Source organism: Myxine glutinosa, chromosome 14 (genome assembly GCF_964187855.1).
Source record: "Myxine glutinosa chromosome 14, kmMyxGlut1.1, whole genome shotgun sequence".
NCBI classification, from domain to species: Eukaryota; Metazoa; Chordata; class Myxini; order Myxiniformes; family Myxinidae; genus Myxine; species Myxine glutinosa.
Window position 1 is genome coordinate 26,340,970 of NC_136274.1, and position 13,670 is coordinate 26,354,639.

Below are 13,670 nucleotides of genomic sequence, written 5' to 3' on the forward strand. Positions count from 1 at the left end.
CATCTCAAAGAGCTGTACGAAATCGTTGCTTATACTATTGAACTGTGAACATGTGACAAGTTTGCAATGGTACAACACTCAGAAATAGTGATGTAATGGACAATGGAGGGTGTACTCCATAATGGAGGAGGAGCACATTTTTAAACCACAAAACAGTCCAGGACTTGCATCAACAAATGTTATCGATATCGTCTACCCTACCAGTGAGTGTTGTGTTATTTATTTTCACAAAAACATGAGGACATCTCAAGCATATGATGAATAATGGTCTAAGCAGACACAACCGAAAGGGAGGGCCCTCCACCATGGATTTCTGGGACTTTTGCACGATACTCCCGAGTGTTTCTTCCCGAGGAATTACCGAGAGGCTTCACATCTCCGGAAGGAATTTCTACATCAGCACCTGTTGCCTTTCCGGCGCCAACCGTATTCCACCGACCAATGCCCTTGAGGTAGCAGAATGCCATGAAAGATATGGCCGCAGCCCTGAGCTCTCGGTTTCCAGCAAACAAGACTATCGGACAACCAAGTAGGAATATCGAAGCAGAGAAGCGAGCTATTATGAGGAGAGCACGGGCCATTGGTGCTTTGGGGTATAAATCAGACTCGTACTCATCTGGTGTGACCGTGATGCTCCCTGTAATCCTTAGGCCACCTCCCTGATCGTTTTGAGCCACACTCATCACAGTTGTCACCGCAGTGCCAGTCGGTAACTCTATCGAAACCCCGGTAGTATTGCTTCTTCTGGGTATTGTTCTTGGTTGTCCAGCGGCGGTGAAGTTGTAGACGTTCACGGCAGCGACGTGAGAGAGCCAGCAGAACAGGAAGAGGGTGCACAGGAGGAGAACGAGACGGGCAGCACGTATCTGAAGGGACCGAGACAATGATGCCTGCAACATAACCATGGCAACGTCCATTGTGACAACATTAACATCAGGAGCAGATGAAAGCAAGCCGAAATACACATTTTAAGGAATGTGTTCAGGAATGTCGGTTTATGTTCGTAAATTACTTTTGGATCTGCACCAAGTAATGTGTCTGCAGCTGGAGCCTTTCTATACCTAATTCAGGAAATGACCTAACTATTCTGCTACAATGCAATAAGGCCGATTGGGATTGGTGCAGGGGCATGTTATCATGGAGGCCATTAAGGCTGAAGTCTCAGCCCCCCATACTTGAGCAGGCTCCCAATCAGTTCAGAAAACAAAATCACCCTCATATTCACTCTATTTACAGAAACATTTATAGGAAAAGGACCCAAACTATAACTAGCCTTTTATGTTGGTTTCTCAATTAGTTTAAGTATCGTATCACATATGTGTAAAGTAGATATCCCTCTTTTACATTTGTAAATTATGTACTGTATATATGCATGTACATATATATATATATATTGTTAATATAAATTATTGAAAAGGGCTCCCAAAATAAAATTAGCCCCAGGCCCCATGGTACCGTTTATCCACCCCATGGTACAGTTAATGCGCCCCATAGTACAGTCTATCCGCCCCATGGTACATTTTATCCATCCCATGGTACAGTTAATGCGCCCCATAGTACAGTTTATCCACCCTATGGTACAGTTTATCCATCCCACGGTACAGTTTATCTGCCCCATGGTACAGTGAATGTGCCCATGGTACAGTTTATCCACCCCATAGTAAAGTTAATGCACCCCATGGTACATTTTATCCATCACATGGTACATTTTATCCATTCCATGGTACAGTTTATCCGCCCCATGGTACAGTTTATCTGTCCCATGGTACAGTTTATCCATGCCATAGTAACGTTAATGCACCCAATGGTACATTTTATCCATCCCATGGTACAGTTTATCCGCCCCATGGTACAGTTTATCTGTCCCATGGTACAGTTTATCCATGCCATAGTAAAGTTAATGCACCCAATGGTACATTTTATCCATCCCATGGTACAGTTTATCCGCCCCATGGTACAGTTTATCTGTCCCATGGTACAGTTTATCCATGCCATAGTAAAGTTAATGCACCCAATGGTACATTTTATCCATCCCATGGTACAGTTTATCCGCCCCATGGTACAGTTTATCTGTCCCATGGTACAGTTTATCCATGCCATAGTAAAGTTAATGCACCCAATGGTACATTTTATCCATCACATGGTACATTTTATCCATTCCATGGTGCAGTTTATCTGCCCCATGGTACAGTGAATGTGCCCATGGTACAGTTTATCCACCCCATAGTAAAGTTAATGCACCCCATGGTACATTTTATCCATCACATGGTACATTTTATCCATTCCATGGTACAGTTTATCCGCCCCATGGTACAGTTTATCTGTCCCATTGTACAGTTTATCCATGCCATAGTAAAGTTAATGCACCCAATGGTACATTTTATCCATCCCATGGTACAGTTTATCCGCCCCATGGTACAGTTTATCTGTCCCATGGTACAGTTTATCCATGCCATAGTAAAGTTAATGCACCCAATGGTACATTTTATCCATCCCATGGTACAGTTTATCTGCCCCATGGTACAGTGAATGTGCCCATGGTACAGTTTATCCATCCCATAGTAAAGTTAATGCACCCCATGGTACATTTTATCCATCACACGGTACATTTTATCCATTCCATGGTACAGTTAATGCGCCCATGGTACAGTTTATCCATCCCATAGTAAAGTTAATGCACCCCATGGTACATTTTATCCATCCCATGGTACAGTGAATGCACCCCATGGTACAGTTTATCCGCCCCATGGTACAGTTAATGCACCCCATGGTACAGTTACTGCGCCCCATGGTACAGTAAATGCACCCCATGCTACAGTTAATTCACCCCATGGTCCAGTTAATGCACCCGTTGGTACAGTCAATGCACCCCATGGTCCAGTTAATGCACCCCTTGGTACAGTTAATGCATCCCATGGTACAGTTAATGCACCCCATGGTACAGTTAATGCGCCCCATGGTACAGTTAATGCACCCCATGGTACAGTTTATCCGCCCCATGGTACAGTTAATGCGCCCCATGGTACAGTAAATGCACCCCATGGTACAGTTAATGCGCCCCATGGTACAGTTAATGCACCCCATGGTACAGTTAATGTGCCCCATGGTACAGTTAATGCACCCCATGGTACAGTAAATGCACCCCATGGTACAGTTAATGCACCCCATGGTACAGTAAATGCACCCCATGGTACAGTTAATGCGCCCCATGGTACAGTTAATGCGCCCCATGGTACAGTAAATGCACCCCATGGTACAGTTAATGCGCCCCATGGTACAGTTAATGCACCCCATGGTACAGTTAATGCACCCCATGGTCCAGTTAATGCACCCCATGGTCCAGTTAATGCACCCCATGGTCCAGTTAATGCATCCCATGGTACAGTTAATGCACCCCATGGTACAGTTAATGCACCCCATGGTCCAGTTAATGCACCCCATGGTCCAGTTAATGCATCCCATGGTACAGTTAATGCACCCCATGGTGCAGTTAATGCACCCCATGGTCCAGTTAATGCACCCCATGGTCCAGTTAATGCACCCCATGGTCCAGTTAATGCATCCCATGGTACAGTTAATGCACCCCATGGTACAGTTAATGCACCCCATGGTCCAGTTAATGCACCCCATGGTCCAGTTAATGCATCCCATGGTACAGTTAATGCACCCCATGGTGCAGTTAATGCACCCCATGGTACAGTTAATGCGCCCCATGGTACAGTTATTGCGCCCCATGGTACAGTTAATGCACCCCATGGTACAGTTAATGCACCCCATGGTACAGTTAATGCGCCCCATGGTACAGTGAATGCACCCCATGGTACAGTTTATCCGCCCCATGGTACAGTTAATGCGCCCCATGGTACAGTAAATGCACCCCATGGTACAGTTAATGCGCCCCATGGTACAGTTAATGCACCCCATGGTACAGTTAATGCACCCCATGGTCCAGATAATGCACCCGTTGGTACAGTCAATGCACCCCATGGTCCAGTTAATGCACCCCTTGGTACAGTTAATGCACCCCATGGTACAGTTAATGCACCCCATGGTACAGTTAATGCACCCCATGGTACAGTTAATGCGCCCCATGGTACAGTAAATGCACCCCATGGTACAGTTTATCCGCCCCATGGTACAGTTAACGCACCCCATGGTACAGTTTATCCGCCCCATGGTACAGTTAATGCGCCCCATGGTACAGTAAATGCACCCCATGGTACAGTTAATGCGCCCCATGGTACAGTTAATGCGCCCTATGGTACAGTTAATGCGCCCCATGGTCCAGTTAATGCAGCCCATGGTACAGTAAATGCACCCCATGGTACAGTTAATGCGCCCCATGGTACAGTTAATGCGCCCCATGGTACAGTTAATGCAGCCCATGGTACAATTAATCTGTCCTATGGACTGGTGCACGTGGCCACAGTATTAGATGAAGGGATTGTGCGTGACCAAAACGTGCTGGTGCTATGACGTCACTTGCCCCTTTTCTCCCTTCCCCCATCCACCCCTCCTCCCCCCACACCCTCACCATCCATATCCCTCCTCCTTTTAGTGTTTTCCTTGAACATATTTTCCTCAACCACCTCCTCCCTTTTACATCCGTGTATGTAATAAGTGGATGACGCCTCAAGTGAAATAGGAGGGATATAGAACCAAACTATTTAATTAATTTGATTTCTATATTGTAAATAAATATCCTGTTTCATCTCGTGACAGAATTTGTGACGTCATTAAGGTGATCTGCGAGCCCAGGGGAGTAAAAACATCCCAAAGCAGTTTATCATTACTGAGGAGTTTGAATGTCAACACAGAACGAATGATGACCAGAGCATTCATTAGCGAATGAATAACAACACAGCAACCAACATTGAAGGGAAACCGAATTGCAAACAAAATGGCCGAGGTCACACCTGCGAATGCTGCCGACGGAGGAGGTAAAGACTTCTTGAGTTAGTGCCCATCATCAGAACGATTGGAAATATCTCGTGGGCCACCATGGTTGTCATGGCGTAGGCCAGAGTGCCCAAAGGGTAAGGGAAGTGCCAGACACAACCCAGGAGAGGACGCGTCGTGCTTCCCACCAACATCATCTCCTGATGGACACAAACAATGGCATCATAGAGTTACACCTGCACCAAGGTGGAGGTAAACACACACACCGAGGAAAAGTTAACCATGATGCAGTGAAACTTTGTTCTCAAAAAGACTTCAAGCGCAAGTTCTAATTAATAGGTGTTCATGGTTGAGGCAATTATTAGCCGCAGAAAGAGACACCTCAGATCCCAAAGTTGAAAGATCCAAATGATGAAATTACAAAGGAGGTACAAGGAGTGAATCGTGATAAAATGATGAAAACAACAATGGCACTCGGTAGAGCGCATACCATCCCTTCACAAAGTATTCACACCCCTTGACTTTTTTCACATTTTGTTGTGTTACAGCCTGAATTTAAAATGGATTAAACTGAGATTTTTTGTCACTGACATGAGCATCTATCTATAATTCCAGTAATCTCTGTGTGTGTGTGTGTGTGTGTGTGTGTGTGTGTGTGTGTGTGTGTGTGTGTGTGTGTGTGTATGTGTGTATGTCTGTGTGTTTGTCTGTGACCGCTGTTTCTCGACGACCACGGGTCCGATATACTTTAACCTTGCCAGGTATATTGCTGGGGACCTGAGGATGTGCCTTTTCAAGGTTTCATATTAATCGGACAAGTAGTTACCGAGCTATGTCCAAAAAACGATTCAACCAATCAGAGAGCAGCGAGCTATCACGTGTGCCGAACGTGGCGAACAGACTTTGCCTCGGACGGCACATTTGAGAGCGTATTCATTTATTTCACGTTGGCAAACTATGTTGGCGTTAAACTATGTTTTAAAACTAATTAAAACTAATTTGCGATTCATCGTAACTGCGATATGCGACCTTCCGGAGCTCCTGTGAGAGCGTGCGCCATTACGGATAGTAATTCAATTAAAAACATAAAAGCATTGTCCCAATTCAGTCAGAGCGAAGGGCGTTGTTTTAAGCGAAGAGCGTTTTATTTTTCCCCTAAAATTCAGTCGCCGGACGCTGAAAGTTTTTTTTTTGGGGCAGCTACTGGCAGCCACGTACGGCCAATCACAGGACACGTTGTTGTGTCGACGTGCCGTGTTGTTTTCCCTCGCGGTTTGGAATGTTTTTCCTTTTCATTTTTTTTCCTCTTCTCTTTCTACTTTTCCTTGCGATTAAATTGCAAAAAGCCAAAATGCGTTGGCGCTAATTGAATATCTTGATTGAATTGGCGCTAATTGAATAATTGAACTTCCGGACAGTGAAGACTTCACTTCCGGCCTTACGAAAGTGCCGACTTACTGTCTCGATTGTATCTTCCCACTGTCTTATTGTTAGATCTATCTATTCTATCTATCTATAATTCCAGTAATCTCTGTGTGTGTGTCTGTGTGTTTGTCTGTGACCGCTGTTTCTCGACAACCACGGGTCCGATATACTTGAAACTTGCCAGGTATATTGCTGGGTACCTGAGGATGTGCCTTTTCAAGGTTTCATATTAATCGGAGAAGTAGTTACCGAGCTATGGCGATTTCTTTACCAAACTCCGCAAGCCGTTCGCTTTGGACCAAACCATTTCATGTAAATAGAGGGGGGGGATTGTCACCGTACTCGCAAGCCGTTCGCTTTGGACCAAACCATTTCATGTAAATAGAGGGGGGGGATTGTCACCGTACTCACAAGCCGTTCGCTTTGGCTTTGCGAATGGACCAAACCATTTCATGTAAATAGAGGGGGGGGGATATAATTTTAGATATATATATAGTACGGGCATGCCCTAGTAATACCCAATAACGACAAAGTGAAAAAATGTTTTTAGAATTTTTTTTTACAAATTAATAAAAAATGAAAAGCTAAAATGTCTCGAGTCAATAAGTATTCAACCCCTTAGCTATAACACTCCAAATTGAGCTCAGGTGCATCTAATTCCCTTTGATCATGCTTGAGATATCCCTACAACTTCATTTGAATCCACCTGTGGCCAATTAAATTGATTGGACATGATTTAGAAAGAAACACACCTTTCTATATAATGTCCCACAGTTGACAGTGCATGTCAGAGCAGAAACTCCACCATGAAGTCCAAGGTACTGTCCATAGAACTCTGAGATATAATTCTGAGGTGGTAAAGATCTGGGGAAGTATATAAAACAATTTATATGGTGTTGAAAGATCCCAAGATCACAGTGAGCTCCATCATTAGGAAATGGAAAGAATATGGAACGATCCAGACTCTTCCTAGAGCTAGCCGTCAAACCAAACTGAGCAACCGGGCAAGAAAGACTTTGGTCAGGGATGTGACCAATAACCATTCTGACAGAACTACAGAGTTCCTTGACTGAGATGGGAGAAACTACCAGAAGAACAACATTTTCTGCAGCACTTCACAAATCTAGGCTTTGTGGGAGAGTGGCCAGACGGACGCCACTCCTGAGAAAAAGGCACATGACAACACGCCTGGAGTTTGCAAAAAGGCACATGAAAGACTCAGAGCATGAAGCAAAATATTCCGTGGTCTGATGAGACGAAAATTTAACTTGTTGGTCTGAATGCAAATCACTATGTCTGGCGGAAACTGAGTACAGCTCATCACCATTATAATACCATCCCTACCGTGAAGCATGGCGGTGGCAGCATCATGCTATGGGGATGCTTCTCAGTGGCATAGACTGGAAGACTTGTAAGGATAGAGGGAACAACGAATGGACCCAAATACAGGCAAATCCTTGAGGGAACCTGCTTCAGAGTACAAAAGACCTTAGACAATGGCGAAGATTTCTGTTCCAACAGGAAAATGACCCCCAAGCATCGAGCCAAAGCAACACTGGAATGGCTTCAGAACAAGAATGCGAAAGTCCTTGAGTGGCCCAGCCAAAGCCCAGACTTGAATCCCAATGAGAATATGCAGAAAGACTTAAAGATTGCTTTTCACCGACGCTCCCTACCCAACTTGACAGAGCTTGAGCAAATTTGCAAGGAAGAATGGGAGAAACTCCCCAAATGCAGATGTGAAAAACTCATATAGAGATGTTTGTTTTTGTCACTTAACCAGCTCATCCACCTAGTTTTGTCATAAGTTGTCCACAACTTTAAAAATTTTAAATGTTATTTATCGTTTTTGGCCCAATCAATCAATGTTGATGAATCACTTTAAAAATTAAATAATTCTCATATCCGAATCCATATTCAGATCTTCACCAAAATCGAATAGAATCGTCCTTGTCACACACCCAACCGGTCCACCAAGTTTTGTCCAAATCGGTCTACAACTTTTTGAGATATCCTGCTATGTATCGTTTTTGGCTCTATCTCCCAATGGTGAAGAATCACTTTAAAAATTCTACTAGCCGGATCCGAATCCGGATCTTCAACAAAATGTAATCATTTTGTCCGTGTCATATACACTACCTCTCTGCCAAATTTCGTCCGAACCTGTCCACAAATTTTTGAGATATCTTGTTCACAGTCAGACAGACAGACAGCCAGACAAACAAACCAATGAACTAGAACGGGCACTCGGTAGAGCGCATACCTTCGCCGCAGCTACTTTTGTTGCCAAAATAAAAGACTACAAGATCTGTGTAGCAAAGCCACACCTACGTTGTCATGCGGGAAGATTTGTTTCAAATTAAACCATTCTATCCCGCCAAAAGTTTGATATTGTAATCACATCCATGTGGTGGTACTTGATAACATTTGGACTCTATGTGCTGCGAAGTGCTGCAAAAATATGAGACAGAGAAATGGTTGTTCTGTTGATATGTATTTTATTATATTTTTCTGACAAGTACATAACTATACATGTCCAAAGCCGGACGTTCGTGAAACAAGTTCCCTGAACATTACCTAGAAATCACGACATCAGCTGGTTGAGCAAGTGAAAAATATTACATTGGCTTGCTGTGCTATTTTTAGAAAGTATGACGTCAGCATGTTGCACAATAGAGATGTATCATATCAGAGGATTGTGTTATTTTCAGAATATACTATTGTAGCTGTATCTGCTATATTTAGAACGTATGACATCAGCTAGTTGCTGTTGTAATCATAGCTTAGAACAAAATATACGTTTTCGTGTTAGAGGTAGCCTATAATAAAATCAGCTTTCAAATTATCTGGTGTCAACTCACCCACAGTATATTCTAGATTACCTAAAGGACATGACACGACAGTTGCAAAACACGGGATTAAAGTTCATGTACTATTGATAAAACCAAGCATTAGTTGTGAAATACGCCTCTCCTGGTACCATAGTCCACAGTAGCTCTGTATCGACCCGCCCACTTGTCCGTCTGTCTATAAATAAACTATTTATAGTAGGTGGGAACCCGATGGTCGCCTCGGCGCTGATTCGTTGTCACTGTGCCATAGTCCCGTTGATTTGCACGGAAAGAACCATGTTTACGGCTGCTAATCCAAGTTTATTACATGCATCCTTACAACTGTAAAATATGCATATATATATATATGTTCTGTTTTTCATCTCTTCAAATTGCACCAACAGTCGAAAACATCATGACACATAAGAATGACACATCTACTTTCATCCAATTTGGATCCGAATTGACCGCGTTATGATTTTAAAAAAACCGCACATTTTGCAAGGGTGTGACCCCCCTGACCTTTGGCCCCCAACCGCTAACAAGGGTTATGACGTCAGAGTGTCATGTCGCATATCACAAGATTGGGCATTGAATTCTGAACATTTTGGCATTAGTTTCATACAAATTGGACACAAATTGACCGCGCTATGGTAAAAAGACGATTTTGACCTTTTCATGACCTTGACCTTGACCTTTGACCCGATCGATTCCAAAATCTAATCAAATGGTTCCCGGATAATAACCTATCATCCCACCAAATTTCATGCAATTCGGTTGAATACTTTTTGAGTTATGCGAATAACATACACACACACACACAGACATACAAATAAATACACAGCGATCAAAACATAACCTTCCGCTTTTGCGAAGGTAATAAATACACAGCGATCAAAACATAACCTTCCGCTTTTGCGAAGGTAATTAACCTGAAATTGCAGACAGAATTATTTATTTTATCTGAGAAGCTAAACGAATCTTCTTCTTCTTTAGTACCTCAAACTTTATGTGAAATGCGATCGATTTTTAAAAATCAGAATTTGAGCAAATCTGTTTCATTCGTCTGTTAATATGCCTCCCCGATTGACAAATCTGCAATTTGAATTTCATTTGAGGTTGAAATGATTGCGGGAGATCGCGTTATAGTGATGACGTCTTGGATGGACATCCTCTTCTTCAGTCGCTCATAACTTTGAGTGAAATACGATCGAGTTAAAAATAGTCAGAATTTGAGCAAATCTGTTTCATTCGTTTGTTAATATGCCTCATCTCTTGACAAATCTGCAATTATAATTTTTTTTGAGGTTGAAATGATCGCGGGAGATTGCGTTATAGTGATGACGTCCTGGATGGACATCTTCTTCTTCAGTCGCTCATAACTTTGAGTGAAATACGATCGAGTTAAAAATAGTCAGAATTTGAGCAAATCTGTTTCCCAAAATCTAATCAAATGTGTCCCGTATAATAACCAATCATCCCACCAAATTTCATGCAATTCGGTTGAATACTTTTTGAGTTATGCGATTAACATACACACACACAGACATACAAATAAATACACAGCGATCAAAACATAACCTTCCGCTTTTGCGAAGGTAATTAAGTTAATCCGATAAAAATTAACAATTTTAGAAATTTTGCCTATGTTGACCTTTTTGCCTTTGTTGACCTCAACAATATTTGGTGGTTGGTTTCAGTAAGCTGATTTGCAAATCATATTCAGATTTCAGGTCAATCGGATGAAAATTGAAGCTTTTAGAAATATGGAAAAAGTGGCTGATCTTTGGCCTATGTTGACTTTGTGACGTATGTTGATCTTGTGACCTATGTTGACCTCAAAATAGTTGTTGGTTGAATTGAGTTAACTGATATGAAAATCCTATTCAAATTTCACGTCAATCGGATGAAAATTGAGGATTTTAGAAATTTGGAAAAGTGGTTGACCTTTGGCCTATGTTGAGCTTGTGATCTCAAAAATAAATAGGATTTTGTCGGACCACGAACTCTACCATTTGGTGAAGTTTTGTGAAGATCGGTTTAAAATTGTGACCTGTGGGCAAGTATAAGTGAGCGGACAGATAAACAAACACACACACACACACACACACACACACACACACACACAAACAAACACACAAACACAAACCGGAGTGATCAACATACTTGTCAAATTTCTTTAATTTTTTTTTGCCAAGTAACAAGAAGATGACATGCAGAGCATTATATTTGCAAAATCCATCCCTCTCCCCCCCCAAAAAAGGTTGCCATTGATCCATCAAATTGTCCATTTCATCAAGATTAAAATTGACGATCTTGATCAAAGCTCGGGTCAATGAGATGGAAAGTGATGATTTTTCGGATGAAAATTGATGATTTTAGAAGTTTGACCTCGAGTTGACCTTTTGACCGCAAAATAGTTGGTTTCCTAATTCAGTGATGCACTATGTAATTGCTATTTAATATTCCGGGTAATAAGATGAAAAGTGATGATTTTTCACATGAAAATTGATAATTTTTGTAATTCGACCCCCAGATGACCTTTTGACCTCAAAAATAGTTGGTTTCCCAATTTAGTGACTCAATCTACAAATTCTATTCAATTTTCAAGTCCAGCGGATGCATAAAATGCATGTTGTTTCAAGTCCAGCGGATGCATAAAATGCATGTTGTTTCAAGTCCAGCGGATGCATAAAATGCATGTTGTTTCAAGTCCAGCGGATGCATAAAATGCATGTTGTTTCAAGTCCAGCGGATGCATAAAATGCATGTTGTTTCAAGTCCAGTGGATGAAAAATGGCAATTTTAGAAATTTGACATTCAGATGAGCTCTGACTTCAAAATCAATAGGCTCCTCAATTGTGACGACCTCTACAACTTGGAGAAGTTTCATGACGGTCAGTTTAGAATTGTGACCTGTAGGCGAGTGACAAACAGACAAACAGACTGAATAACAAACGCAACCGACCAAAATACTTGAAAAATCTTCGATTTTGCAAGTAACAAGAAAGACGTCACGCAGTATACGATACTTGCAAAAACATCCCTCCTCCCTCACCCCTTCCCCCCCAAAAAAAAGTTGCCATGGATACATCTAATTGTCAATTTCATGAAAATTAAAATTGACGATCTTAATCAAAGCTGAGGTCGTCAATTGGATGAAAATTGATTATTTTTCAGATGAAATTTGATGATTTTCTTTACCATCAATTTTGACCTTGAAAACTTGACCTTGAGTTGACCTTTGACTTTTTGACCTCAAAAATAGTAGCTTTCCCACAATTCAGCGAGGGACAATGCAATTTCTCTTTAATTTTCAAGTCAATCAGATGAAATTGGAAAAGTTTCATGATGATGAGTTTAGAATTTGACCTCTAGGCGATTGACAGACAAACAGACAGAACAACAGACAGAACAACAAAGTCGACTGATCATTATACCTGAAAAGTCTTCGATTATGCAAATAACAAAGACAAACAAACAGACAAACACACAGGGGTGAAAACCTAACCTCCAATCTCCTTCGGTGGCGGAGATAATGAGGGAACAAAATGACAAACGCATCTCAAAGATGAACGACGACGTGCAAACCCACCTCAACTTCATCTTTCCTTTCACTTGAAGAATACATGCCAGCAGGTAACGAGGTAATGAAGTTGATTCCCCAAAAGGTGGAGATTATGGTCCGTGCCATCGACAGCGACAACTTCTGACCACGCGATGAACCTCGCCCGATGGTCAGGGTCTGGTGGAGACTCAAGAACAGGGTGCCCCAAACGTTAGCCGACCTCAACATGACCCAAAGAGTCATGAAAAACTTACAGCTGTGACTGGGCACAGTGGCAGCGACACCGGCATCCAGGAGAAGGAGAGGGATGTTGCGGAAAAGTGAGAGTATCAGGTTTACTAATGCCAGGTGCATGACCAGAAACATGGTCGGCGATGACACAAAAGCCAGACTGCGTTGATCGTTCGGCTTGTGCATTCTGAGACTTTCAGACAAGCCAGCAAACAACAATCCCAGGTTTCCTAGAATACCGCCAATGACGAGGATGGCGTACAGCAACACCTGCACCGGGTGTTCAGCCGTGGACATGACCGTGCAGTGGTCTGTTTCACACTGTGGTGAAAATGTTACAGTTACAGCCAACTGTAAAATGATTTCTTTAATTGTTTTCAAAAGGAAGAGTGGATTATATAATGAAAATAAAATTTATAAAGTACAGGTACAATCAGGTAGACAACAACGATCCTTTGATATTATACATCCAGATTATTATCAAATATAAATGTATTGTCTTGTCATAGCGCTACGTTGGGCTGGCAGGATAGCTGAGAGGAGCACACACTCGCTTCTGTGCTGTCGAGCCTTGCTTCTAATCTCGACCCAGCTATGAACTGCCATCCTGGTGTTTCACAGACAGTGTGATGATTAATCAATGTGTGCGCCGTCCCTCTGATGGACGGCAAAATTGCAATTGATGATACTCACAAACAAATGAAGAATCAGCATTG

General features: G+C 42.2%; 1 protein-coding gene across 1 annotated transcript; it reads right to left on the bottom strand.

The window, feature by feature from the left end:
- Window positions 1–269: 269 nt before the first annotated feature.
- On the bottom strand, window positions 270–13,251 carry LOC137439230 (olfactory receptor class A-like protein 4). Its single transcript, XM_078767951.1, has 3 exons — window positions 12,751–13,251; window positions 4,917–5,111; window positions 270–890 (listed from the first exon to the last, which is right to left on the bottom strand). Exons 1-3 carry the CDS (start codon window positions 13,249–13,251, stop codon window positions 270–272), a joined length of 1,317 nt encoding a protein of 438 aa, XP_078624077.1.
- Window positions 13,252–13,670: the final 419 nt, after the last annotated feature.